The sequence below is a fragment of the Fundulus heteroclitus genome, chromosome 16 (assembly GCF_011125445.2).
Source record: "Fundulus heteroclitus isolate FHET01 chromosome 16, MU-UCD_Fhet_4.1, whole genome shotgun sequence".
NCBI classification, from domain to species: domain Eukaryota; kingdom Metazoa; phylum Chordata; class Actinopteri; order Cyprinodontiformes; family Fundulidae; genus Fundulus; species Fundulus heteroclitus.
Window position 1 is genome coordinate 35,360,831 of NC_046376.1, and position 20,731 is coordinate 35,381,561.

General features: G+C 42.6%; 1 protein-coding gene across 1 annotated transcript; it reads right to left on the bottom strand.

Moving 5' to 3' along the window:
• Positions 1 to 530: 530 nt before the first annotated feature.
• gspt1l (G1 to S phase transition 1, like) lies at positions 531 to 19,516 on the bottom strand. The gene is made up of 13 exons (XM_012879555.3): positions 19,078 to 19,516; positions 10,457 to 10,699; positions 7,689 to 7,722; positions 7,528 to 7,605; positions 7,165 to 7,345; positions 6,777 to 6,931; positions 4,524 to 4,664; positions 4,341 to 4,434; positions 3,978 to 4,058; positions 2,433 to 2,606; positions 2,255 to 2,344; positions 2,011 to 2,179; positions 531 to 1,143 (listed from the first exon to the last, which is right to left on the bottom strand). Exons 1-13 carry the CDS (start codon positions 19,265 to 19,267, stop codon positions 1,091 to 1,093), a joined length of 1,683 nt encoding a protein of 560 aa, XP_012735009.2. The 5' UTR covers positions 19,268 to 19,516; the 3' UTR covers positions 531 to 1,090.
• Between the last annotated feature and the right edge of the window lie 1,215 nt (positions 19,517 to 20,731).

A 20,731-nucleotide genomic window follows, 5' to 3' on the forward strand; every position in this document is an offset into this window, starting at 1 on the left:
ACCTGATGGAATAAGCCAGAGCCATAGGTAAACTGTAACAGTAATGTTGAGCTAGGGTTGCATGTTACAGCGGCTCTAGGACATCATGAAATAAGTGCTGCCCACACAGAGCCAATTACTGAGCAGGACAGAGAGCCCGTCTGCTGGTGTGCATGGTCGGCACCAAAAACATACAGCTCTATATTAAGTGTATCGTTTCCACCGGGGCAGATTCTGCAGCTGCAACCACTCAGGAAAACAGCTTTCTTCATGTCTTCTTTAACAGACGAATACATTAACCATCATGCAGATACTTTAACCTCTCAGTTGGGCCAGTAGGTGGCAGTGTACGGCTGACAATATGGCATAGATCAAAGAAAACCTTTAAATGTAGCCATTCCTGTGCGTTAAATGGTTAAAGTGGCTGATGATTTCTTTCTAACTAAACCTTGTGTTTAATAATGACAGGCAGCAGTCTGACCTCGTCTAAAAGCTGATCAACACTAGAAGGTGACAGGCAGCAGCCTACTGGAGTGAGCTCGGACAAACACTTCATTTTCCCAATCACTGTTTTATTGGAACTTTTGGTTGCTTTAATAACATTTGATCAACGTTCAAGTCCACAGCCAGAACGCCTCATGAGAAACCAAAACTGGGTAAAAGCAAAGGGAGACATACAACCAAGATACACTTCAGCTTTCAAATGGTCAAGTTCTTTCAAAGAATTTCTTAGTACATCCTGGTCCATGTGTGTTTCTGGGTAGAAGTTCTGCCATCTGAGAGTCGTCTATGACAGCGAGGAAATAAAAACTGAAAGGAAAAAAAACCCTCCTGTATTGTAATAGGAATGGGGAGCTGGGAGGAGGGGCTAACCCATAATGGCATAACAGAGCTCTCAATATGAGAAAGCTGACTCCTGTGGAAATCATTCTTTGTCTTTTCTTTAAAAACAGGTTTCTTTTTCACGAGTTGATTTTTCCAAAGCTGATCTTCAACACGCACAAAGGGGGCGTGACAGGGAGGTGTGTTCACCGCTGAAGACAGAAGAGGCAGTTTGCGACTGAATTCTGCCAGATCCTTCTCACAGAGACTCAGGACAGCCCCGTCCTCTTCAGTCCCGCTCAGCCACCAGCTTCAGAACCTTACCGATGGCGATGGTCTTGCCTGAAAATGCACACAAACCAAACCATCACCTTCTTGCTTTCATTCTTCATTTGTCAGTGCGGACACTTTAACCGTCTACCGTTATTTTAATATCTTTAGTCTTTGCTGACACCAGAAGCATTGCCTTTCATTGCCGTTAAGCTTTTACACCCACTACCACAAACCTGCAGCTCTTCAGACCGTCCACCATTGCTCTTAATAATTTAAACTGAAAATGCTAAAGAACTGACCAACATTTTAAAATGTCAGTTATTTCCAAAATGCTAGATTTACCAGTTTCATAACACATGGTGTCAGTTTTTGACACCGTGTGTTTTTGAGCGTGGAGTTTTTTCATAAAAACTGAATGTCCCATTGGATAAAATATATCAAATCTAAAAACAGAAATACAATTGTTGTTCCTTAATTTAATTTCTAATGTTAAACTTTGGCAGAGCAGAGATTAAGGCCCCATCCACACAAAGCCGAGTTTGTCTCTATGGGACAAAGCTGTGTGCTGGACAGGGGGGGTGCATCCAGATGTTGCAACAACCCCACCGCGGCTCTGTGTGAACACTCACAACCTAGAACTGGCTGGCCAGGTATCACAATGCCTTTAGGCACAAATGTTTCTGTGCAGACGGCACTCGGCTCAGTCTGGATGTAACCTAAATGACTCACTGGTCGACCACTGAGTGATTAGATTGCTCTTCTAGCCAGCGGCTGAAAGACATTTATGGTCATCAGAATACAAACTTAGTTTAAGTTTAAACTCCCAACAAAATACATCAGTTCCCAGAGCAATGTGACGTATTGGAAAACGCGTAAGCTATATGTGTCTTTTAGACTAAATGTGGGCCCACCCCAGTCCAGGAGGAGGCGTCTTACCTTCATCTCGTAAGGTAAATCGTCCCATCTGAGGAAAATCTTTAAAAGTCTCGAGGCAAATGGTTCCTGCTGTACGCAAACGGGCGATGCAGACCTGGTCCTGTTTGACAAATCGGGGCCGCGTCTTACTCTTTTCTCCTGACTTTTTGTCCACTAGACAGATTAAGGCCTGCACAGGAAACAGATGTTAGCAGGCAGGTCAGGCTGTAGAGCAGGAGCATAGTGATCCAACTCACAATCTTACCGTAATTTGCACTTCTTCAATGCATGTGTGAATGTGAAGGACCGCGTTGTAACCTGGACAGATGATAGATTTGTGTTCAATGATGACAATCTGTGGAGAAAAGAAGAAGTGATGAGTAGAGGCAACATCCCACCCCCTCCCCTCCATACTGATGTGAAGCACCCATGGGTGGCCATACCTGGGCGTCGAAGGTGCGCCCTGAATGACACAGGTTGTCAGAATTACAGAGAATAAAGCCAGGCAGGATCTCCTCCTCCTCGATTCCCTTCAGTCGCAGCTTGAGGTTTTCACCTGGTCCCGCATCGTCTGTCTCCACATCATCTGATAGGAGACTCAATACCTCCACCACATGCTGCGTGAAGAGAGCAGAGCCAGAAACAGGGAGTCACACAAGTGGTGCCACGCAACGATGAATGCTTTCCAGCTTAAAACAGTGGTCTAATGGTGTAGATGAACAGGAGGGCAGAAGAACCATTTATTCCTGATAAAACTTTGATTTATCTAACCGTAGAAAAACAAAAACGACAATAGCAGGGCAGCATGGGCTGAGCTCCTGCTGCCAACAACGTCTTGCTCCCCTATAGATGAAACACTTCTCAGTCTCAGTGTCTGACCCAGATTCTCTCTGAGACGATGAAACTTATGTAGCTGTTGCTGCGGCTAATGTTCTGTAACTAAATGTGTCTGACTAGACAGATTTTAGCTCTAGCTCAGAGGTTGTGTGTTTCTCACAAAAGAAGCCATTACTGCCACTCTTCAGCATAACGTACTGCTGGATCAGTCCTGTGTTTTTCCATTTATCCAGTGTACCTGATGGCCGTGCACACCGGGCCACATTCTGGTGGAGGCTAATGTTGGTAAAAAGAACAAAGTCCTTTTACTTTCCCTGTAGCCACATGCACGCCAAGTATGAGGGATTGCTGCAAAGTCCGTGCTTTGGGACCCCAATTATTTAGCTTTCCTTGTATAGATATCAGATCAGGGCTTAAAGCTAAACTAATCAATTTGACAGACATTTCTCCCAGTCAGCCCATATGCTCCCATCATGATACATTACAGTACATAACACTTGCTTTTTGTGCAAAGTCAACGTGACTGCAGACAGCAGCTGAGTTACAACAAAGCTGCTTTCTCTGTAAAAAGGGAACAAAAAGGAACTACAATTTTCTTGAGGTGAGTGATTTGTCCTTAATTTGAGCAGGAAAACAAGATTATCTGAAAATGCAATTAGTATTTTTACCCTTAAAATAAGATTGGATATACTGCACTTGGAATAAGATGGACATGAGTTGTTCCTAAGTGCAAAAATCTTATTCTATTGGCAGATCATTTTATTCACCTGCTCAAAGCAAGGGTAAATGTCATTTCAAGAACATTTGACTTATTTCCTTTTTGCAGTGCCGTTTTGCTTCCGTTTTAGATTTAAACATATTATAGAATTTGCTGATTTTGTTCTTAGAAATTTCAGTTATGAGTTTTCAGGAAGCAGAAACTGATGTTAATAGTTTATCATTGTTTTAAGGCAGTTAAACCGTGTTTGATGGAGACTGCAGTGTGACATCACCTCTGCTCCCAATTTAACTTGAAGCTGCTCATGGAAGCATGCTGAAAAAAAACAGGCTTTTAATTCCATTTAGAAATAGGATTATTGGCTTTAAAATCATCCCAGGTTGCAAACCAGCCATTAAACTGAGATCTGTAGATGTAGTTGATGCAGCCTTACCCTGTTGGGCATCATCACCAGCTGCTGTGCTTTACTGATGGAGCCAGACTCCAGCTTGCCCAGAATCACGGTCCCCATGTCCTGAGGAGAAACAGCGATAATGTTGATCTTGGTATCCAGGAAAACCAGAACATCTTCCTCCTCCTCCACAAAACTGGTTTTCTTCATAACGTAAACAAATTCCATAAAACCTAGTTTAAAGCAAACTGTATGCTGACAGTCAATGTTCACCAGACAGCACGCTCATGTTCAGCCCGTTTGCTAATAACAGTCCCACTAAACTATCGTTACTGTGTGTTTCAATGAAAAACAGCCCTATTCAGGATGCAGGTTTTATCAATGAAGTGCTTAAAACAGTCTCACCTTGTATTTGTCTACGATGGGCAATCTGACAGGGCCGTCACTTGATCTGTTGAAATTTGGCAAACTATCCAGGTGTGGAATGAAGGGCAAACCTCTGTAACGCCAAACAGAAGGAAAGTTAGCAGACGAACTCTGGACTATGACTGGGAAGAGTGCTGAACTAAAGGACACTAATGCACTTACGTATACCAGGGGCACATGTCAGTGGCTTCCTTCAGGTTGGCTCCTGTGAGTCCAGAACACGGCATGAAGTGAATGTCTTTCTTCGGGTTGAAGCCCACTTTCTTCAGGAATGGCACTAGTTTCTCTTTGCACTCTTCGTACCTATCCGTTCACAAAACAGGAAGATAGGAACCAAAGTGGTAAATATCTTCACCTCAACAGGATGTTGATTTGGGAAGTGAGCAAGTGAACAATGAAAGCTTATTATTAAAGCTCCTTTCACAAAGCGCAGTACAACATAAGCTACATCCAAGTTATACAACGTATAGAAACAAGGACAAAAACACAAAGTCTTCATGACAGCAAAGCCTGGCAGAACCAGATGCTTTTCAGTTGGTTTTGAAAATGGAGCACAGAGAGCAAAGCCAAGCTTCAGCAGAGGTTAGCCTCTGGTTTCTGGTACACCTGCTGCTCTAGCATTTACTGGGTTGGGCCGTCTAGAACCCAGTCAGAGTAAATTAGTCCTACCGCAGTGTTTCCCGTTCTCTATCTTGGCGAGGCGTCCGCCTCGCCAAGATAGAGAACGGGACATCTCTCACTATATTGTGTATAATGTCTGGAGGGGAAGTTCTGGTGTGGGAGTGTTTTTCTGGAGCTGGGCTTGGCCCCCTAGTTCCAGTGAAAGGAACTACATTTTGGAGAGACCCCTGCTCCCAACGTTCCAGGATCAGTTTGGAGACTAGCAAAGGTCCATAACGACATCGATGAGAGAGAGAGCGTGTTGATCCATCTCCAGCTCTGGCTGCAGAGCTGCTTGCGTCTCCTTGGTAACACTTACTGTAAGCCCATATATTTAATCCCACATCAGCATCTTCCTTCAGAGAAAACACGAGGACTGACAGTTCAACACGTCACCATCCTACTCTAGTCAGAAATATCAAATTCATTCAAAAAGGACTGCATGTTGAGATCTGGGCTTTAAGTTCACATTAGCTACATTTACATTGACAAAAATAATCTGTATAAAGGGCGACTGGAATAAGAATGCATCATGTAAACAAGCCAACTGGAATATGGTGATCAGATTAAGATCAACTGGAATGAAGCTGTAATCCCAATGAGAGGGGTGGTTTATGAAGATTGATAATCTGATCAACCTGCATGCTAACGCTTGTCAGGATCAAGTTATTCTGAATATGACAAACTGACCCGGGTACGCATGTGTGCCCAACGTAAACATGACGCATTTCTGCCTTGATGAGTGGCAGAAATACGCTGGGAGAAGAAACTGTGTTCCTGATAGAGCCTTTCAATTCAAAACATTAAAAGAGCTGAAAATTCTAATTTATTCAGAAACGGTTGAACCGTAATTAGAACCTGGGGCAAATCCAGCCTGGAAGCTTGGAAGACAAAAACTTTTAGACTACTGTTTTGTTTACGGCTTTTAGTTCAGCAAAGACGAAGTTGTTCTCCTTCTTCTGTGTCTTTATTTTTAGGGGAACTTGCTAACTGCGCATGTCAGAGTGGTTCTATTCTGAATAAAACCAGGAGCAAATACACACACATTATGATCGGACTAATTGATTGTGTGCCCATATAAACGGTACAATTAGTTTCTGGTTTTTAATCAGAACACATTTCAATCTGATTTTGACATTTTCTGCATGTAAACATAGCTAGTGTTCACCAGTCTATTGAATCTGTCACAGACTGGGATGAATGATGTCTCTTGATTTAAATGTTTCTCTTACTTTATCCTAAAGGAGTGGGCAATCTTCCCTGCCAACAAGCCCCTCCCTTTATTCTTGCCAAACACATTTTGTTGCTACACAGACCTCATGAATGGATTAGAAAAAGTTGAATAAAGTTACGCCAAAAATTCTTCTAAACTCTCACAGATCTAGAGATTTTTATTAAACCATAAACAAGAGAAAGATGGACAGAGACAGAAGCCAGCTGCTCATATAAAGCTGTATTCTGGGATATTAATGGAAAGTTAAGTGGAAGTAAAACTTTTGCAGCCCTGCAGAAAAGAAGCAGCACTATGTTTATCTAAACTCTGGCAGATCCAGCTTTAAAGAGATTTTCATTCAATCAAGAAGTAGGAAGGAAGGCAGGTAGCCTTTAAAATATAACGTATAAAAATACATGATAGAGACACAGAAATATAAAAAGATGGATAAATAAAAGAAAGCTGGAGTGTGACAGAAGCTGGCTGTATTGTGGGATATTAGTGGAAGGTTGAGAAGGGAAAGCTAAATGTATTGCACCCACCTCTCTAGACTCCAGTTGACTGTAGGGTCATCCATCTTATTCACCAGAACTATCAGGTGCTTGACACCGGCTGTTTTAGCCAGCATGGCATGCTCCCGCGTCTGTCCACCCTTCTCAAAACCCGTTTCAAACTCGCCTTTTCTGGCAGAGATTACCTGTGGGAACAGTTTGTAGTCTTGTCAGCTGAAGACACAAAATCAAGGTGCTCGGTTTAAAAAAGGTGAAATACATTGAATAAAGACTCGTGGCTTGATCTTTAACATAACCTATCAGTCCGGTCTGGGTTTTATTGACGGGATCGTTTCTGTGCTGCAGCTCCCTGATCATGTGGACATAGCTGCTCGTTCTTAAACAGATCTATTGGTTCAGTTCGAATGCTTTTACTCACCAGGACAGCCAGGTCAGCCTGCGACGCACCGCCAATCATGTTGGGCACAAAGCTTTTGTGGCCTGGAGCATCTAAGATAGTAAAGTGCTTTTTGTCCGTCTCAAAGTATGCCCGGCCCACCTCCACAGTCTTCCCCTTGTCCCTCTCCTCTTGATTGGTGTCCAAAGCCCAAGACAGATACCTGAAGACAAACAAGTGGAGGATCCTTGACTTTCAAAGGTTTGCCCTTTACACAACACCTTCACCATGGGCTATATTTGCCTCAATAAAAACAGACCAAGCCCCTGATAAAACAAAAGTGGTTAGGAACATTTCTGATGACAGAGCAGACAAAGACCACCTGTAAGTAAGCGGTCCACTCACCAGGTTTCTCTGTTCTTCTCCTTGGCCTCCCTCTCATACTTCTCTAAGGTCCTCTTGTCCACCATGCCTGTTAGATACCTGTTTGAGACAGAAGGAGAGTCGCAGTTCATCCCTGATGTTCTACCTGGAACGGCTCTCCTGTAATGCAGACAACTACTCACATGATTTGTCCTCCAATAGTGGACTTTCCAGCATCTGGGAAAAGCCACAAAAAACAACTTTAGACTCCTCAAACATCAACAGTTGATTTACTAAAACATAATGCAGCCTCTGGAGGATCTGAATAAAACATTAAACCAGCCAATATTCCTTCCAGTAAATTGTTGCAGATCTGGACTTTAAAGCTCTGTATGCTGGAGACAAGCAGGTGTTGATCAGAGAAACACACCACTGACCTGTCTCACACATGACCCGGTTACTGATCACGACCTTAAAAAGGGAGTTCATAGTTTTCCATAACACTGTTGCAGAGGTTTAGGGTTCTTTTAATGAGATTCTGTAGTAAGTGTCATTGATCAAAGTCTTCTCTCGTTATAGAAAGTGACTACATATTTCTCTGAATATGAAAGATGAATTTGGCAGCAGCACCTCATGACTTGATGAAAGTCTGACTACATGAGCCTGAGTGAGAAGCCAAAATCAGCAGTTTGCTGTGTCACATTAATGGCTAAAGAGGAGAATGTCATAAAGAGGGATGAGCGTTTGAAAACTGCCTGAAAGTTTAAAGGGTGTTTATAGTTTCGATCATTTCAATCCATGATAAAGGTAACAGGAGGAATGTCTGACTCTGATTGGTTGTTAGCAGTGCCAACCACTGTTGTGTGCTTGCTGCTCACCCCCCCCCCACACACAGTGCTGCCATAAAGGCTCACGATTGCCGGTGGGCTGCAGCTGGACGGAGAAACAAGCTGCTTTACAGGAAAGCTGCCGATCTCTGGAGTGGCAGCTGGTCAGACAACAAAGACAGGTGAACATCGGAGCAGCACTGCAGAGAGCAGGGGGGGCTGGAAGGTGCAGTTTTCTCAGAACTCCCTACTGTAGCTCTAAGAGACATGAAAGCCATGTGTCCTTTCAGTGCTGGTGTAGGTTCGCCCCCAGACAACATTCCTAGTGGAAACACTGGTTCTGTAGAAATAGGATCCTGTGGTATTTTTACTCACTGCTACTGTGACCATCTCATACCAAACTGCCCAGTCAGCAACAACATTCAGGCACATCCCCAAAAGTTAAACCATCATTAAAAAGTTCAACATTTCTTGTCACTCATTTCGGAACATGAAACGCAGATTCCCCACAGAAGAGTGAAAGACTTTGAGACTTTACTTTCCTGTGATTTGATGACTGCTACTGAATGAAAATCCAAAAAAACTGTAATTCAGAAAATTTGAATATAACATAAATGTATTTTTTTTGGAGATTTTTCACGGCTCTAGTGGCTCGCTTTTTAACACAGTAGGCTGACAGGAAAGGGATGGAAGAGGGAGAGACATGCGGCAAAGAACCGCGGCTCGGAGTCGAACCCGGGTCGACCGAGTCCAGGACTAAAGCCTTCGTACATGGGTCACGCTACCTGCTGCGCCACCGGTTCTGCCCAGAAAAAGGACATTTTAAACAGGCTTCTTAAAACTCCATCTCCACAGTAGGTTGTTGATTCTCTTTTAGAGAGGATTACTGCATCAGTGCAGCGCAGCATGGAGGTGGTCAGCCTGTGGTTCTCTGAGGTGTTGCTTTGATAGCTGCCTTCAGGTCATCTGCATCGTTGGTTCTGGTCTCTCATCTTCCTCTTGATGATACTCTACAGATTCTCTGTGGTGTCCATGTCGGGCCAGTTTGCTTGTCAATGGAGTACAGTACCATCATGATCACTGAGCCTTTGGTACCTTTGGCAGTGTGGGCTGCTACTAAGTTCTGATTGAACATGAAATCAGCATCTCCATACAGCTTGTCAGCAGGAGGAAACATGAGAGGCTCTAAAAGCTTTTGGTAGATGGCTGCTTGACTTTAGACTTCAGAAAACCCAGTGGACCAGAACCAGCAGAGGACATGGCACTCTGAGTGCTGGTGTTTTTTTGTGTACGTACACTTTTAGTATGGATTTGACGCAATGTTTTATAAATGAGACCTGCAGTTGCTTCTGTCCTTACCCTAAACAAGACACCTGTATCCCATGTGTAGGATTCGTCTGTGCGTAGCGGTTCTTGATGCTCCAACTTTAGCCTCAGTCGTCTCCTTGGGAAGCTCCCCCAAGTTCTTGAGTGGATTTTGTTAGAAAATCATCTCAAGGCTTCTGTTATGCCTGTAGCTAGTGCACGTTTATCCATCATGCTTTGTCCTTCCATTCAACTTTCTGCAGGCATGCTGGGAAACAGCCCTCTGAAAAGCCAGATGCTTTAACAATGATCTTTTGTACTTCCTTTCCTGTGGAGAGCGTTGGTGACCGTCTCTAAGACATCTGGCCAATCAGTAGTCTTTCAAATAACTGTGTGCACCATAACATGGGATTTAAGATTTATGAATTAGAACATACTGTTTTTTCATTGATTTTATGTAACATTCACGTTTTTAAACACTTTGGCTTTTCATTATCTGCATCTCAAACTTTTGAGATGCACCTGAGATGCACCAGGGCTTAATTAGCATTTTTTACAGTAAAGGATGAGTGATGAGTATATGGTTTACAGTGACACTGATGAATAGTGATGTTTGGTGCTGTCCTAATAAGAGCTTTTCCTGGCAGCTAAACGAAACATACAGGGTGTTGCCTATATTGTCTTATCTACTGCCAGACACACATTAGAACTGATTATAGTGGGCTGAGCTTGAGCTCAGCAACAAAACACTGACTTCATTGTAGCCCTTTCTTCCCAATCTCTGTAGATAACGGCATCCTCCACAAACAGAACATGCAACAGACGGTATCAGCACTGACCTACGTGTCCAATGAACACAACATTGATGTGTTCCTTCTTGGGGGCATCCGGCTGTACAGGCGGAACCTTTGGCACCAACACTTCCTCCTCCTCCTCCATCATTTCAGGAGCCGGATCCTCCGGTGTAGCCGTCTCCCCTGGTCCTCGGTCGCCGCCTCCCGGCTCCTCCTCAGTTGGTTCTTCATCTTTCTGGTCCCATGGCTCCTCCGCCGTCATCTCTGTGTCGCCGTTCTCCACAGGCACTTTACCAACACAAAGTATTATTGAGTATTACTGAATATTAAAAAGGTCAATTCTTCAATACGTGACTCTTGAGATTCACTTTCAGCAACGTTTAGCAAACAGCAGCTGAACCCAAAGAATAAAGTTGAACTGGTCCTGATCTGATTTGGGAAGAAACAGCTAGGTTAGATTTTCAGAAATGATTCCTTTAAAAGCTGGTGACTCAAATAAAACCCAGACTGGGTGTAAATTAAATGAAAGCAAAAAGATCACAGATTAAGCTGACGGTTTTTGCCAAATCTCAGTTAATGCCAAATTTGTAGTCTAACGATATGACATTTACATACCAGGGCTAGGCAAACATTACATGTCTATCAAGCAACCTTGATAGACATCATCCATGTTTGTTCATATATTTGTGACCCAGGCTGTAGGACTGCTTTGGCCAAGACCAAAAAGTTTTTGAAAATAGTGCTTAAATGTGTTTGGAACCAAAAATGACCTTTATTTTAATAAATAAAGGCCTGAATCCACGCTACATAAAAACTGCACCAAACAGAGGCACACAAAGTCACCGAGGTGAATAAGTGATTGAAGCTGAGTGCGAATCCAATTCGGGGATTTATTTTAGTGCAAGGTTCAGTGAAAGAACAGACTACTTTAAAAAAATACATTTACGTGACGAGGGAGCCGGTGCTTTCAATGAAGTTGCCATTAATACAAAAAAAGTCGGTTGTTGCTAGTAGCTTTTTGAAAGAAAATTGCTTGAGGGGTGTGAAAAGTCGCTAAATGTAACAATGACGCTAAATGGGCAACACTTATTTTACCGTGGCGGTGCGCCACCATCAGTTGCACGTAGCGGAAACCCCTGTTGCTCTTTTCTTTCAGTGCTCAATGTTAATTCTTTGCATTAATATCCAGATTTACTAAGTCTTACATTGCAGAAACAAGCTTTCCAAACATGTTAACATGTTAACACAAAGAAGCTTAGCGATCATTTATTGAAATGTCCAGCACAGGCGTCAGCGTGTAGTGAGTGTTACAGTCATAGCTAGCCTCTGTGTTCCTGTTTCTTGTTCGAGGTCGTTTCCCTGTGACTTAAGGCCACACATGTTTACGGTGATAATGAAACACTCCCAGTGTCTGACGGAGAAAGAGACACACAACAAAGACAAGCTGCTGATGCTAATCTACTGCAACACAGTTGGACTGCGCCCCAAAACACACTACAGACTCAAGTGTGTGAATGTTCAAGTTTTATTTAATGTTTTATCATCACTAGGGATTTATTTTATATGATCAACAGTTTTGCCTTTCCTTCTGAGCTGGTGGAGGCTTCATGCCGTTTCATCTTTATCTCACACTTTTCGGTGTTTTTGCAGTATTGGGCTCCATGTGGATGTAGCCTCGGTGATGTTAACTTTGTCTCTAAGGGGACGTTCACACCAGCCCTGTTTAGTCCACTTTAACCGGACTCTGGTTTGCTTGCTCAGAAAGTTTGCTTTGTTTGGGGAGCATAAAACACTACGGTACCCAGCTGTCCCCATCCTTCCATATGGGGCCTTCTCTCCAGCCTTATGTAAAATACAGCTATCTCCGTGGTCTCGTGCCTCGTCCTCCCCTAATGCTGAGCTCATTGTTGAATTGTGCTTGTCTGCCAAAATAATCATTTATGACAGCAGGAACAAAACTCTGACCAATCCCTGCCCTTCGGTGCCGAGAGCCAGGATTGGTCAGTTTTTGTAGGCCTGCAGCGCCCACAGATACATTTTTTTAATCTCCTTTTTCTGAATACATAATGTATTGACTACTTTCAGGATGGAAGGACAATTTTACCCAGTATAATAAAAAATGTTTGTGAACAGGTTTACCAACAATAGCTTTAAGATGAGCTCTAAGAAGCGATTTCAGGGTTTGTACAGGAACGAGTAACTAATTTAATGCTTTTTAATGCCCTTAGAAATTATTTTAATGCCATCAACAAGTACCCACGACACTCTCTGAGATAGATAGATAGATAGATAGATAGATAGATAGATAGATAGATAGATAGATAGATAGATAGAGAGATAGAGAGATTTTAAACTTTACAGTCAAAAAAGGACCTCAGTTAAGTCATCTTTATCATTTAAGGAACAAAGCAAAGGTAAAACCTATTCTTTCAAGGCAAAAATATGGATCCCCCCACTCCAAGCCCTCATTTCATCATGGCTGTAATTCTCTTTATCTCTGAATGGGTCAGTCCTCACTCAGATGTCTGCAGCTGGTTCAAATGCTACTGCACACCTTTTAATGGAAAAACAAAAGCACATTAGCCTATCTCACTGCGCGCTCAAACAAAAGGCAGAAATACGCAGGTATACGCTGTATACCTGCGTATACCCTGGACTACACCACTACCTGTCCGACTTCATGTGAGATCGTAAAGCATTGACACCCATTGTGCAAAGCTTCATTTTTTTTTTTTTTTTTTTTTTTACAAACATGGCAAAATCCTTCATCTTTACCGTCGACAGGCTGCAGCCATGTCCCGAATTCCTCGTTTTCCATCCACTTTTGTTGAAATTTGCATTTTCCCATTCTCTAGCTCTTTCTACACCTCAAACTTCTTTTCTGAGAATCGTAAAAACATAAGGCTTTACGATAAACCGGAAGCAGTTCAGCGTGTTTGGTTCCGCGCAAACACGTGGAATCAGTTATATCTGATATAATATATCTGATAAAACTGTTTTTATGAATGTATTTTTTCAGAAAAAAATAATGCCACCGATAATCACATATGACTTTTAATGTCAATTAAGGCCTTCATTTAAAAAAAATGATAATTGAATGACAATTCTTTTTATGATCCCGTGGAAACCTAACCTGACTCATGCCAGATGTATGTTCGCTCCGCCTAGCTCCACTCACATCCATCTGGGACAGATCCATAGGAATTGCCTTTATTGAAGGCTGGGCCTTATCAAAAATCCTTGCATATGATTGGATAAGCCACTTGTCTGTCATCTTTATCGACGTGCTATTTCAACCATTCACACCGAAGCCAACCCGTGACGCTGTGAGAGCGACGCAGGAAAAAAAAAAGTGTTTTGTGTTTGTGGCTCTAGTGGCGTTTTATTGACAGTGAGCTGACAGGAAGAGGGGGAAGACAGGCGGCAAAGCGCCGCGGGTCGGAGTTGATCCCGGGCCGACCGCATCGAGGACTAAAGGCTTCCTAACATGGTTGGCGCTAACCGCTCCAGAGCGCATCCCGGAAAACAAAACTTGCCAAATCCGGTCGGAAGAAGGGCGAAAACATGGTTTTAACCAACAAAAGCCTTCAGAGCTGTTCTCTGATGTTCTTTTAATGAAACAATATTAGATAGATTGGACAACACTGAAGAAATAGCAGCATCAATGCTGACGCTTGCTTCCTCGATGTGAGCCGCCATTGCTATCAAAACAGTCTCACGATCGCTTCTCCACTACGTCACATTTATGAAACTCCAGCCCTGCGTCCTGATTGGCCAGACCATAAAATTGGTTGGAGAAATCACTCTCTACGGGCGATGTCCCAGATGTGTGTGAGTGGAGCTAGGCGGAGCAACATACGTCTGGCATGAGTCAGGTTAGTGGAAGCCCTGTATTACAAAAAAAAAACAAAACAAAAAAAAAAACGACCCAGTACATGTCTGAGAGCAAGACTTTAAGCAGACCTAAAAAGTGCTGAATGGAGCACTGAAAAGATCCTGTTTTATCTCTCTGAGCTTCTACCTCTGCCTGTCATGGAACATGAAGGAATTCCAAGTGCTGCCTAACATTTTACATATCAGTAAAACAAGTGTGTCATCTATAGACCTGAAGCCCGCTGTTTGAGTAATGGTAACCACGCTAACTGTGTTAATTGCTGATATAAGCTACCAAAGCTGAGATAAATTTAAAGGTTTCTGTCCACAATAAAGATCTGGTAGCAGCCTAAACTTGCCATTGATAGCCTGTCAGTGGAAAAGCAGGAGCCATGAGTTTTTACCAGGCTGCATGGAAGGACAAAGCGACATGTGGTTGAACATGACAACTTCTCTCCTGAATGCACTGCTGTATGACGGAGCGTTCTGTCACTGTAGGCTCCACTAATCCTGTGGGTTCAGTACGAGTCTGCTCATGTCACAACGATGAGGAATGCAACAACAACATGTACGCAGCACATGGCACAGACAAAGCCCAGCCTGACGAGCTATAGACATACCCGTGCTTTCTGACACATCCACAGAGACTTTATCATTCCCAACTTAAAAAAGGTCCTGTTTAGATTTTTCTGAAAGTACTGCATTATTCTACTTTCTTTCAGCAACAATGGTAAATGTTAACTTTTGTGATGAGAACCACGGAAATCAACACCCAAACATTTTCTTTTTGTCCTGGGAGCAGCCCATTAAGTCCACCCTTTACTGAGCTCACAAGCTTCCATGGCCCGGGTGTCCAACAGCTCAGGGTATTTCCTCTCTATTCTGTCATTTCTTACTCAATTTCTCTGGGTTTAAAAGAGCTGTCTTCCATTTATTAGCACACACCAGCCAAGGGGACGAGGTGTACCTACCTTGACAACTTAGAATTTTTCATAAGCTACATGCCTGCTGAACTATCTTTGTACTTATGCTGCTGGAGGACATAATGACCACTTGCCCTACCCGTCTTATATTCTCCTACTACTCTCCAATTTAGCATTATTTCATCTTTTTACTTTGTGTTCTGTTTGTTCCCTTTATAGCAGCTACATCTGACCTGGTCTTCTGTTTAGCTGTGACACCTTCCTGGAGGGGGGGCATCGGCTGGGCTGCTGCTACCAACTTTATGTTCTCCTTCTAGAAATGATGCAGTTGGCCTCGTCTTTCAGTGTTTAACTCCGCCTCTCGCATAGACATAGGTGTTGGCTTAGCCATTACCATTTGACTTTTCTCCTACATAGAAAGTATTCCTGGATCAGTTCTCCTGTATTCTTGTGAAAAAGCTTTCAGTACGAGACCTGCCAATCAAATACAAACTGGCCATTTCTGACCACTGGCCTTCTCGGTGCATCTCTAACTATTGCCCTCTCTCTTGGGTGCTCAGAGTTTAAATTAATTATTTCGCTAAATAATAAAAATTGAAAAAAAAAAAAAAAGAAAAAAAAAAAATCACATTTTATTTTAGTAGACATTTCTTTCCCTGAGGACAATGAAACAATTTTGATTTATTTTTACTGTGATCCCTGTTGGAGCCCGTTTCTTTTTGAAGTGAAGATGACTCCTGATGAAACCATAATATCTCCATATTATAAGTAGATATTAATAGGAGTCATAACATTTCCCTACAACTGATTATACGTAGACAATTACTTTAGATCCTTGGTCGTCAAAAAGAGCAAGTAGGACATGATTTCCCCCACCGTGTGAGAAGCCATTCGGGCAGCCAAGCTAAGCGTTGCTTGTTTATTTTAAACGCCTCGATGTTTGAGAGCGACATAAAACGATAAATAAAAAAGTTCGGGTCTGGGAGAAAACCTCCTGGGGTAAATAAGCTAACGCGCTAGCTGTTATTAGCTCAACTCACTACGTTCAGCTAGCACCCCTCCATTGAGCTGCATGACGCAACCCACCCCGCCAGGATTACCCCGTTTTCTGAGGAAAACCTGAAGTGTGGCTGATACGAACACCACCCACCCGCATTGGCAAACAACTTTAATTTCCTACCAGAAAATGTTGGCTACAAATGACAATAAAATAAACAAACTAAACCTGACAAAAGGTTGGAAACGACCATCAGTCATGTCCAACTTATGAAAACCATCTAGAGATTTAGATCCCATGATTATAGATCTTGTTTCCAACGACAACAAGATCCTGTCTCTGGAATAAATCTCGGCTAGCTTTGATATATAGCTCAGATTTGAGCTGCTTTTCACTAAGTTTAGCTGGCTTTTAGAAAGTGTTCATAGGAAAATTCAATCAAAAAACATATGTGGTAGAAAAGTTAAAATTTCCACATTTCGATAAAGTGTTGTGTCCCTGCACTCATCATCAGGTCATTTATTTTGAAATGTAGAGAATCTGTTGAGCCTGACATGATCAATCAGTGATAGTCATTGTAAATGCCCCTAACGGGGTCAAGACTTCAACTAAGCTACACTGAGGGGAGTTGGCCTTAAGGGCTTTACTGTTCAGACTTAATGTTGAGATATCGCATCACTATGTCAAAAGCTGACAGCTCCACTTGTGAAAGCAAAATCTGTTGAGCTCTTTTCGGCACTAAGACAACAATTCTTATGGCCACATTGCTAGACAGGACACTGGGAGAAAAAAAAGAAAAAAAAAGGAAATAGCATCATAGCAAAGTGGGGAAAATACAAAAACATATCCAGAAATGAATGGGAAGCTGATTTGGAGCTAAAAATCGTAGATTGCCGGTCGCATAGATCATTGCAAGTATTGTGATACAGAAATCTGAGCGCAATTGCCTTCTCAAATTAAGAGATTGATATAGTACTAAAATTTAACATCACACTTTTGTTTGTATGAAATGTGTGTGACTGACTTAACTGTTTGTCAATTCATTTTTAGGGGATCAACTAACTTTGTTCTGTTTCATGGCTGAATGTAAAAGGGAAATGTTAGATCGGTCTACACTGTGTGTGAGAGAGAGCGTTTGAGAGCCCGCATAGTTTTATAGCAAGTTCGATTTACAATTCATGTTGATATTGGCTAACCTTCTTTTGGTTGCTATGACAGTAAGCCTTGGCGATAAACTGAAAATGTACAGACACCAAAATCTACGACAATAACAGTTGTTAATTGACGGTAAAATTACAGTCATTTTGCCCATGGCGGTATTTTAAAAAGAAGAAAGGAACGGTTGTTTTTATAGGTAAAGGTAGGCTATGTTCATGTCCCTTTGAGACGCTGCACTAGGTGTACAGTCTGTAGTCACCTGACTCCACCCCATCCAGTCTGAAAAAAAAAAAAAGAAAGAAGCGAAGATGATGAAGTTGAGAAAATGGAGGACATTTCAAATGTTGAAGCGGCGGCGTTAAGCTGCTCCAGGAGGAAGAGGAGCCGCTGTTAAATACATTGCAGCCACATCTGATCTCTGGTCCAGTCACACAATGGACCCGAACATTAGTCTGACTGTACAATTTATCAACAACGAATGGAAACGCCACACCAAAGTGCTCAAGACAGCATATTTTCCAGCCAGTACCGGGGAGGTTGTCTGACAGCAGCACAAACACAGTTAAAGCTGCCGAGCTCAATAGATGCTAGCCAGTGGAGTGTTTTGCGCACAGGCTGCAACTGGCTGTCGGTAAATGTGCACATCTTAATCAAGTTACCCATGGATAAAGGTGAGGCTGCTCTATAGCGTAAATAACTTAATCTTTAACCTATATGCAATGTTAGGAAAACATGTGTAGTTGGAAGTTGCATCTATTAAGATAATTTAGTCGTGTTTGTCTAGGGGAATTATACCATCGATATACCTGGCTATGAAGTAGCCTCGGGGGTGGGGTTTAGTAATCTAGTCCATTTATTGTTAGAGGTGAACTGCTCAATATATCACAATATTGGTTTTAGGCGTATCGCTTAGCTCTATATTGGGAAAAGTTGGTTGTTTGGTTGCCTGATTCCATACTCTGTAGTGAGCCTGTCTGTATACATACATACATACATACATACATACATACATACATACATACATACATACATACATACATACGTGTGTTTCAGTGCAGTTGGGTGCATATGGCATGTGTTTCTTATTGTGTCTAACAGCCTAATGCTTTTAACACGACGTTCAGCAGACGTCGAGATTTGGCCTGGGTTTATATTTGTATGGATTTATGTTGAACTGGAAACTGTCAGTCAGATCTGGCAACCCCGTTCACCGAATTCATCCCACTCTTGACCAACTATGCGTCAGAAAATCCACGTCACGTAAAACACAGTGGGCAAACCGCGGTCTAATTAGCCGTTAAATTAAAATAGGGCATCACAGGGTGACAGACATGCCCGCACCTCTCATATGTGTCCGAGTAATGTTTAGAACGTTTCATTTATCGCTTTCACGGCCTTTGACCCAGGTACTAAGTGACAAGCTAAGTAAGTAACACACCAGCTAGCTAACAAGCTAGCAGTTTACCGCCAGTTGGGTGAAAACGCAAATGCCGGTTGAGTTCGGGGTTTCTTAATCTGTGTCAGTTTTATAACAATAACCAAAACACGTATAAAAAGGTTGGTTGCGCAAAAAGTACCACAAAACACGTTGGGGTAAAGCGGGCAGCCGGGTTATCACGCTCTAACCGACGCGTGTCTGAAGAGCCGCTAAGCTACAGGCTATAGCTAGCCGTTAGCCGCAGCAGCTAACGCCAACGTGACTGAGAGGAGCTCACCAGCAGCATCGACGCTCTCCGAGGGCGCTCTCGTGGCAAAAGGCGGAAACTCAGCTGCGTTCACATTGGGTACAAACGGCTTAGCGTTCACATTCAGGGTTGTGAACGCCGTTTCAAGCTGTCCGTCGACTGTGGCCTCCACATCGTCCTCTTGTTCCCAGGAATCAGGGGCAGTGTCTCTCGAGTCCATCGTGGGTCTTGGGTTTTGACTGAGTGAGATTGGAGTTGCGCAGTTCGTGGTCCTCGTGAGTGTCCCCCTTAAACCCAATGTTAGCAGCGTCCCGCTGAGCTGTTAGGACCTTCCCTGTGCGGTGTGTTCAGTGTTGCTCCCGGTTCACATGAAGTAAAGCAGTTGCTCTATGTCGCTCCGGACGCCTCAGAACAGGATCGACTCAGCACTCCCAGAGACGGTCCGCGTGAGCGACTGCGTCGCCTCAGTCGACGTGCTGTGCGCAGAGAATGCTGGGATATGTCGTTCTATAAACAACCGGAATACCGTCAACCCGGATGATATCAAAGTAATGAACTACAATCCCCAAAACACAATAGAACTGTGGTCAACGTCAGGAGATTTTGACTGTTTAATGCAGCAGATTCGTCTAAGACTCAAACGAATCTGCTGCATTAAACAGTCGAGGAAAAATGTAAATCACATTTAGACTTATTCATGCGCCCTAAGCCATTCCTGTGCTAAATTTATTTAAAAAAATTCTTAATTTAAAACGTGCCCAACGATTTTGCACACATAAACAATGTACAACGTTGTATGTTGATCTTTTGAAGATGAAAAGTAACAAGCAAATCAGCAAAAGTTGACTTCTAATTTTACTTAATTAATCTAATCAAGGACCTGACATATGGAAGGTTTTTTTCTCAGCAGAAGGATAAAATAAACTGACCGTGAGTCTAGAGAAATAAGAGGAAATACCTTTATGGTTCCACAATGGGAAAATTTGGGCGTGATGGTGGCAACACAGAGTTACACACTAGATCACTAATGAGTAATAAGATAACTTATAGTTAAGCTCTAAAGCAATATAGAACTAAACTTTTCTGAAAGGCAAAAATTGAAAATAAAATTAATTATTGCACTATTATTGATAACACAACATTTGAGATAAAAATACAATATTCGAGTTAAACAGGAAATACAGCAGCCGATTTACAGAACAATCTGAGAGAAATATGCAATATGCATGATTGTACCAGCAAACACCTCAGAGTAGCTAAAGCACATGCAGATGGGAGGAACATTAGCATCTGACAGTGTAAATGATTCATGATCAGATCAAGAACCCAGGCAAACATTAGCATGTTGTAAACACTTATTGAGTCTGTTATAAAGTCTAGCAGCAGCTGGGATGAAGGACCAGCGGAAGCGCGCCTTAGAGCATCTGGACGTGACACTCTAGACAAGATAAAAGAGGTGAGAAAGTATTTTCTATGCTGTAAATGATGATGTCAGTAGGCTAAATGGTCATCTAGAAGTTTGCTTGTGTGATGCCATCTCCTCTCTGGCTTTTGATTGCTTCACGGGGCGCTTTTCACTTTCCAGGCTGGTGTGTAAAGAAGAGAAAAAGATGCATTGATCCGTGCTTGGGTTGCACAGTAGAGCAGTGGGTAGTGCTGTTGCCTTACAGCAAGAAAGGTACTG

Excerpts from the sequence above, each read along its gene's own strand:
- gspt1l (XM_012879555.3), bottom strand. The coding sequence starts at position 19,267 with ATGGACTCGAGAGACACTGCCCCTGATTCCTGGGAACAAGAGGACGAT. Across the intron at positions 6,932-7,164 it reads AGGCTGACCTGGCTGTCCTG|GTAATCTCTGCCAGAAAAGG; the intron begins GTGAGTAAAAGC and ends CTGTTCCCACAG. Across the intron at positions 2,180-2,254 it reads TTGAAGAAGTGCAAATTACG|GCCTTAATCTGTCTAGTGGA; the intron begins GTAAGATTGTGA and ends TTTCCTGTGCAG.